At 40.2% G+C, this 8,750-nt stretch overlaps 1 protein-coding gene across 1 annotated transcript; it reads right to left on the bottom strand.

Moving 5' to 3' along the window:
• Positions 1-477: 477 nt before the first annotated feature.
• loxl5b (lysyl oxidase-like 5b) lies at positions 478-8,392 on the bottom strand. Its single transcript, XM_030752032.1, has 7 exons — positions 7,443-8,392; positions 6,776-6,884; positions 6,223-6,360; positions 5,878-6,034; positions 3,911-4,006; positions 3,675-3,790; positions 478-2,268 (listed from the first exon to the last, which is right to left on the bottom strand). The coding sequence occupies exons 1-7, from the start codon at positions 8,362-8,364 to the stop codon at positions 2,262-2,264; spliced, it is 1,545 nt and encodes a 514-aa protein (XP_030607892.1). The 5' UTR covers positions 8,365-8,392; the 3' UTR covers positions 478-2,261.
• Between the last annotated feature and the right edge of the window lie 358 nt (positions 8,393-8,750).

An 8,750-nucleotide genomic window follows, 5' to 3' on the forward strand; every position in this document is an offset into this window, starting at 1 on the left:
AGTATTTGCAGTTTGCTAATATTCCCACGAAGGGGTTAAAGGATGAGCTGGATGTTATTCTCTATGTTCCCTGTTGTCAACAAATCCTCAAAATGAATGCTTTCTACCAGGTTTTGTCTGTGTGTATTCAAAGCCTGATGCATGTTATTCATCTGCTCCCCAGAGCTCCATTGAAAAATATTCTGAGTCATGCTGTTTAACTGGATGACTTATTCCTTCCTTTATTGTCAACATGGATGCTGTAGTTTATTTTTACTTGATCCTACATTTAGCATCCGGCTGCCATAAATACTGCTGTTTGAGGAGCATTCTCTGACATCTGCAGTGCAGTGCAGAGCTGTTTAAGAAAATTATTTATTTGATCACTTTATATATATATATATATATATATATATATATATATATATATATATATATATATATATATATATATATATATATATATATATATATATATATATATAAAGTTTTTGGGATTAAAAAGGATCACACTACACACTATTCACCCACTAAAGGCTTAGCCCTGAGATTAAAAATGGGTTGCTTTATCCCATGCGGTGTATTGTTTTGGCCATTCAGAGAATAAAACTTCTCTTTTTCTTAAAGAAACCCTTCACCACATGTTGTGCAACATCTTGTCGGTCCAAAATACAGACAAAGCTCAAGCCATAAAATGATTTTGTTTTAGGTCTTTTTGTGAGAATTGTTGACAACAGCAAAGATCTCCTTCAGATCTAGAATACGTCATCTTTCAAATATAAACCTCATAATGTCCACCAGATTACCAGGTGATCTGTTTGGTTAGATTGTTTCTGAGCCACATGCCAAAGAAGCAAATGTAGTCTCATACATGTGTTTGGTCCTTACAATTGTTCTGTAATAACCTTTTCCATTTGGGCATGCCCCAAAAGTCCACAAATATCACTAGATATTAAAGTGAACCTGTTATGCTTTTCCTTGTTTTCTGTTATATACAAGGTATGATCAAAAAGCTCCAGGAATAGGATCATAAAAAAATCAAAACAAAAACAAACAAACAAAAAAAACATACTTGATTCAATTTAAATTTGACTGATGGTTTCAAGTTCATTTTCTCATGCATGTCTGGACAGGTTCCAGAGTGGCTGCTATTTTTTGAAAGTCCCTTTCTGACCACATTCTGTGCGATTTGTAGTTTTTCCACGGACCTTAAAGTTGTGAAGACAGGTGATCCAGAGAGAGCAAACACGTTTTTGCACCAGGCTTTAAGTGTGCTGTTTAGTGCTGTAGGGTTGGACATTTTAACCTTTTGGACCCAGCCTCAAGTGGCCAGTAGAAGAACTGCAGTTTTGACATTAGTAGCTGCACCAGAAGCTGTCCAAACATGCATGAGCAGATACCGATGAACATGAGATTGGCCAAAATTTAAATCAGATTTTATTTTTTTTTGTGTGTGTGTGTGTATGTGTGTGGGGGGGTGTTATAGCCTAATTTCCAGAACTTTTTGATCATATCTCATATATGGTGTTAGAGTGGTTGATATTCATATTAAACATGGCCAAAGTTTCAAATAATGAGGTCACTGTATGTGGAAATAGTCCCTCTGAGCCAGAAGCTCAGACTGCTTCAGACTGGTCTAAATGCTAAATGAGCTAAAATATGCAGTGAGCAAACACAGGCCCAGTTTAAAATAAATCATACAAATCATACAAAACTCCTCTAGTAAAAATGAATAAAAAATTACTGAGCTGAAAATGAGCATAACAGATCTCCTTTAAACCAACATTAACCCTACCTTTAACCCTAAAAGAGTATGGCAAGTGGATGTTACAAGGTTAAATAAAACTCTATTAATAATGTGCTGAAACAGTAACACAAATCAGAAAAACAGGACAAAGACATCAAATGGCAAACATGACACACATTTCAAGCAAGTAAGTAGCACTCAAGGAATAAACGTATCTACGAACAGTACTTGAATTTGTTAATGAAAAAACAAAACATAATTTGTAACTAATCATAGCACATTTCTAGAAATACACAAGTACATTTGATGAAGACACTAGTTTCATTTACAAAGTATGTGTAAACTGATTTTGCATTTTTTCCAAATAAATGCAACCCCAAGACTTCATAGCAGGAATGCAGCTCACATTACACCTGTAATACAAACTTTTACCAGTTACATACACTTTTTTCCCACTTAAGTTGATGAGGCTGTGCACTATAGGGAGAGATGTGCTGCTGCCAAACTCCTGCACATGTTCCAGGATACAAAGATTTCAAGCTCTGAAAACAGATTAAAAGACAAGTGATCATACAGAAATCCAGCATGTAGAGAAAAATAGATTTGATACAACTTGCAATGACTGAAAATACAAAACAAAACAAAAAAATACTACTTTTTCATGATCTATAAAGTAGTCTCGTTTCTCACGTTTGTGGGATTGTCTTTTTCATCCTCACAAGTGTTTCCCAAACTTTGGGTGATGTAAACTAAACCCATAAAGAAACATTTCATTTTGAATCTGTGCGTAAAATGTCCAGAGTAAAAATGGACGATATATTCATGTGAAAAGGAATGTGCTCGCAGTACTCTGCAGTCTTGTGAAAAACTAAATAAACCAACTTACCTTGCAGTAATTGTTTTCTGTATGACTTTATCAGTCTCTCACATCATTGCAGACAAATTTTGTCTCTCTCTTCTTCTTCTTCTGCTTCTTCTAGTTCATTGATGTTTGCAGCATTCATTTATGCACACCTCTCTTGAGGTCCTGCCACAGTTTTTCAATCAGGTTGAGGTCTGGATTTTGACTGAGTCACACCTTCATGCTTTTTTAGCCATTCTGTTATAGATTTGCTGCTGTGCTATTGCATTATTGTTCTATTGCATTATGGCCAAGCTTTAGCTGTCAGACAGATGGCCTCACATTTGATTCTAGAATACTTTGGTATTCAGAGGAGTTAATGGTTGACTCAATGATGGCAAGGTGCCCAGGTCCTGTGGCTGCAAAACAAGCCCAAATCATCACCCCGCCACCACCGTGCTGCCAGCTGGTATAAAGCGTTTGTGGTGATATGCTGTGCTTGGTTTTTGCCAAACATGGCACTGTGCATCATGGCCAAACATCTCCACTTTGATCTTGTTACGAGGACATTGTTCCAGACATCTTGCAGTTTGTTCAGATACACCCTTGCAAACCTGAGCTATCTTGCTATGTTCTTTCTAAGAGAGAAGAGGCTTTCTCCCGCTGATCCTTCCAAACAGGCTCAGTTCAGTCTTTTTCTTATTGTATTGTCATGACCTTTAATATTTAACGTGCTAACTGAGGCCTGGAGAGTCTGAGATGTAGCTCTTGGGGTTTTTGCAGTTTCTCTGAACATTGTATGGTCTGACCTTGGGGTGGATTTGCTGGGACACCCACTCCTGGGAAGATTGTGGTATTGTGTTGACACACAGCTGAATACTCCTGACCAGGAAACTGACAAAACATCTGCTTGGTCACACTTGCTGACGATCAGTTGAGCCTAATCATTTATTTAGCAGCACCTGGCTGCTACTTACCCTCATAATTCCTATAGAAGCAGTAATGGTGTACTTAGTTTTTCACAGGACTACACAGAGTCCTGTGAAATCTTTCTTTTTCACATGACTGTATGCTACAGTTATGCTCACAGAAACTCTCTTACAGTACCTTGTTATTCGACAGTTGCGTGTCTGAACATAAACTCCTGTGTAAGTGATATCACATCTCACTACGTTGTTGGTGAAGTCTGACTCCAGGACATGGAAATTAGGATTGACTGTAACCTGACAAAAAAAAAAGTCATAAATAAATTCTTTATCAGCTTTGCAAGCAGTTTATAAACATTTATTTCTGTGTTGTGAAATACACAATGTCCATAAATAGAATAATCATATGTGACACACCTTCAGGATGTAGGTTCCTGGAGGCACATCAGTGATGTCAATCCACTGACAGTCGATGTTGGCAGCATAGATATCATGGCATCCTGGGCTCAGACCCTAAAAACACAACCCAGTCACCTCAGTGAGGTTTAAAACTTTGGTTCACTTTGACTACTATTTTCCTGCAAGTGCTGCAAACAAAGCAGATGTGAGATTTAGTTATATAAACAGTTCACGGAAGCAAATCTGTTATAAGAAACCAACCCCAAGCAGTGTAAAAATCCAGAATGACAGAGCCCAGACAAAAGATATAATAAATATTCTTCTGCCTGCAGGATGTTTTGTTTTATTGGAATACACTAGAGTTTTAGTTAGAAAAACATTTCTGGGCAGTGGATCTGGGGGATTTGCAAAAAAGTTCCAAAACAAAAATAACTTTTCAGCATGATAGGTATCATCAAAGTATCTTTTTTCTTCTAATGCGATAAACTAAACATAGACATAAGAAGTCTGTTGAATATATTATGAGCTCATTAGTTTTTTCTTTGCTGCATATTTTCCCTTTGCCTGTGTGTGTGTTATTTTATTAGTCACCCTTGTCTTTTGTTTCAAATACCTCCTCCCCTCCCTCCTCTGTTTCCCTCCTGTTTGATTACGTGATCTGTCCTAATGTGTCCCACCTGCCTCAAACTGTGTTCCCCGTGTATTTAAGCATGTATATTCTATATCTTCCCTTATTTTCCTTCCAGATTGTCTTAGTATGAATGCAGTGGTCCAGCATGCTCTTAATGAGGACCTTCTTGTGTTTTTGGCCCAGTTCTGTTTCCTGGTATCGGATTCAGTCTACTCCTCACAGTTTTGTCTGCATGGCTAGACTGTTCATCTGCATACCAAACTCATATATACATCAGTAAAGACTGAACTGATTTTCCTTTTATAATGTTTTCTTCACACGTAATATGAACATGCTCATTGATTGAATCAGGCAGTCTGATAGTTGCTTTCCTACTGAATTACTTAACTAAAACCCTACCCTTTCCTAATTTTCCTTATTTGCCATTTAAAGTGGGTGTCCACTGATTTTACAACTCAAGTATATTTACTCATCATGGTGAGTGGCTGTGAACACAGCTGTTTAATGTCTTCTGTGGCTTTAAAGGAGCTTTGTGAAATAAAGTGAAGCCGGCAAGCCAGTTCAGTCAACTCAAGCGGCACTGCTTCATACACACGTGACATGCCTCACTGTCCTCACATCCTATACCGAGCACCCTCCCAATTGGGTGGTTTGTTTAAGCTGCAAAATTTTCCATTTCTGTCCTGCATTGCTGCGCCCTCCACCTCCTCCGCATCCACCTGTGGATATTTAAGCATCGCATATCGCACATCGCAAGCATATGCAGAGCAACTGGTAATGTTAATGGTAATTGTTAACTTCAGCTACTGACTGTGACTGTCATCCATGTTTTTTGATCCATGATGATTTGTTTTTGCTCCTTCCTCAGTTTTTTAGCCACTCAGCTATTATTTTTGGGCTGCAAACTGTTGAATTTTGGAGGCCTGTGCACCAGTGTGTCTAAGTAGCCTCGGTGCTGGATGAACAACGTGTAGCTGGAGCTATGGATGGATGTCTCACAGACATGTAAAGCCATAATTCCTGCATTACTCTTCACTTCGCAGTTTCAACATGTAACATGTTTGGAGGGAGAGGTGAGCTTGGAGTCATTTCAAACCTCAGCTGTCTGAGCTGATCTCACCATGAACTTGAAGACAACTATATACTTTTTCTCCATACTGTCAACAAATGAAGTTGGGCTGTGGGGTTCTTGTGATGATTATTGTATATCTGTAAACATCTCAGCTCAGAAAATGGATAAATGGATGAATGGATGGTGAAATTAAACCTAACTGGAAGCTGAATTGATTGAGTGAATGTGTTCTTTCTGTATTTGTGTCCTCAGCTCTCATGTAAAACAGATCTCAAATGTTACCTGCGTATGAGATGTGCAGGCATAGCGCCGCCTGAATCCAGGATCACAGTTTGTGTCCTCCAGACAGAAACTGGCCTTGTGTCCCTCAGCCACTTTATGTCCTGTGATAACATCCAGCAGGTCATAGTTGCTGAAGGCCTCCATGCTGTGGTAGTGCCTGAGGGTGCAAAATAGATGGAAAAGAATGAATAGCAACTATTTTCTTATGGTTCAGAAATGTCTATAAAGCCAGAATTTTATTGTCTGAAGTGAATTTTGAGGGTGTGGTGTCTTTCCTGGCTCATCATATCATATCTGAATGGAGCCTCACTAATCCCTTTTTTCAAAAAAAGGATTTAAACTCACTGATGACAGCTGTGCCAGTCCCACTGATATCTGGGCTTGAAAGGGAGGAAGTCAGCGGTGCCTTGGTTCTTCACTTTCTGTGGAAACCGCAAGAGGACTCTGAAGTCGATGTCTCGCACAGCGGGTCCATAAGCCGTCCTTGGATGGATCACAGGAGAAAAAGGCGTAAGCTGTGCTGGAAAAGAGCTACTGGCTGAGCTCCCGGGTCTAGTTTTCTTAAAAGTAACGGAGCGCAAAGGGTTTGTTCCATTGTGCTTAATGCTTTTGGGAAAACCAACCCAGAACATTTATGTCTTGGCAGGACATGATGTTGGAGAATCGCTGCTCTATAATAGGATCAAACACTTTTGCAACTCCAACACGTTTGACAGTTTATGCTGAGATAATTGAAAACAACCTTAAAACAACCAAAAGTTGCTCTTAAGCATCTAAAATGATCCTCCACTGAGTTAAAAAAACAAAGCATATAAGTGTGTGTGTGTGTCTGGTTCAGTGTCTACATGCTGCTCTGTTCATACTGAAGAAGTGAATCACTTTTGGCACCTCAGATTACCTGGCCAGACAGTTCTCCTCAGCCGCGCAGCGAAGCGCATACATCTGCATGCGCTGGACATAAGTACCTGCCTGGATGGCATATGGGTCTGGCACAAGATCTGGCAGTCCTGTTGGGAGAAGAATAAAGGAACAGTCCAAGTTTTTTTTCCTCTGACATCTTAATGTTCCCAGCCTATTCATGCTGAGAACAACCCACAGAAATAGACACCCTGAAAATGTAAGCTGCTTTGTGTTTGTTGGCATAATTTAACATATTTCACATTCCTTAAATGTCATTCTGAGCTCCAATGGCCAAATCTGGGTTTTTTTTTTCTCTCCTTGACATTGAGCTTTTTGATTTAAGAGTGTGACATAAATTTATGAAAGCTGTCCTTAAATGATAACAAAACCACATGATTTAAAATATAACAGTGGTTTTATCCTAATTTGTGAGTGAATAATCACATTAATGTAAATTCAAGGGATAGTTTCACAGTTTTAAGGTTGTCTTAAAGTAGCTGTAAAATTAACACCGAAACAGCTGCAGTTGACCTATTTTTACACATTGATCACACGCATGATTTCATAATCCACTGTCCTTATTCTGTGTTAAAATGCCTCATGTTCATTTTATTTTTTTATTGATATCAGCCTTCATCACTTTAAGTTAACGACAGTTGACCTACCGTTCTGGAAATATCTTGTTCCGTACCCTGTGCCAGGCGGACGGAGGGTGCGGGCCGCTGACCTCCCTCTGCTGGGATACATGTTGTAGAAAACAGAATTCCTGTGGTTTTTAAACGGGTTTCGAGGATCATCGTTGACCATGTCCTCTCCATTCCTGTTTGTAACGGCCTCGCTAAGTGCAGGAAATGCAGCTGGTGCCTCTGATTCGTTTTCCAGACCTGTCAGATGTGCTGATACGAAGTGATCAGCCTGAGCGGGTTCCCTGGAGACAGGCGGCACCGTGCGTAACTGCTGGTTTTGCGCACCGGGTCCAGATTCGCCCATTCTGGTGTGTAGTGCGGTGTTATCCATAGTGGGAGCACCTCCGCCTCTGCCAGACAGATCTGCTGAACTCCCTGATGAAGAGGCATTGATGATTCTATTGTAATCAACGTTAAAACGACGTGCGTCTGGATAGCCTACATCTCCTACTGTAGGTCGGTCAGGTCGCTGTCTGGCCCCTGACGCGCGACGATTCTCGGATATATACTGTCTACTGTCGTGTCCAGGTGTAAGAGATCCCGGCTGTGCGCTGTGATCAGTTCTGAACTGTCTGGACTCAGTCGGTCCGGTTCTCACAAGTGTCATTCTTCTGTGCGCTCCAGACATCCGGCTCCCGGTCCCATCCCTCCGATTGCTCACGTAAACCCTCGACTGGCTTGTGGAGCGAAACGGAGTCTGGTACTCCAACCCAGTGCTCATTAAGCTGTAAACCTGTCCGTTGTTTTCCCACTGAATCCGGTGTCGCCAGGGGCCAGCTGTGCGCTGCTGCCCAACGGTGAGGGGAAGTAGTCCTTGGAAAATGTATAAAAATAAAAGTGACCATTTAGCCATGGCAATGAAGCTTAATAAATTACAACCCACTTGTAAGTTAACAACCATGACTTAAATTTGCGGGCACAGACGCTGATGCTTCGTTAAGAAACAACATAGGAGGACTGACAGATGGAGAGGAGAGAAGAGGAGGGCTGAATCCTTTTTTTTCTGCTCGTTTATCGAATTCAGCAGTTACTTTCACTAAGTAAAACTTCCAAAAAAAAAAAAAAAAAACCTAAAAATTAACCCATCCCTAGCTGTGGTTACGTGCGGTTAGACAAGCACGTTTGCTGAGCAAACTTTACGCACGGGTGCAAACTGAACTCAGCCAAATGCTTCACTTCGAGCTGATAAATCTCCAGGAACACGAAAGTGACAAAAAGACAGGAGCTTTTGTATTTAATTAGTAAGTTCGTTTTTGTTGTTGTTTTTTCCATTTCCACATCATTCGT

Source organism: Archocentrus centrarchus, chromosome 17 (genome assembly GCF_007364275.1).
Source record: "Archocentrus centrarchus isolate MPI-CPG fArcCen1 chromosome 17, fArcCen1, whole genome shotgun sequence".
Taxonomy (NCBI): domain Eukaryota; kingdom Metazoa; phylum Chordata; class Actinopteri; order Cichliformes; family Cichlidae; genus Archocentrus; species Archocentrus centrarchus.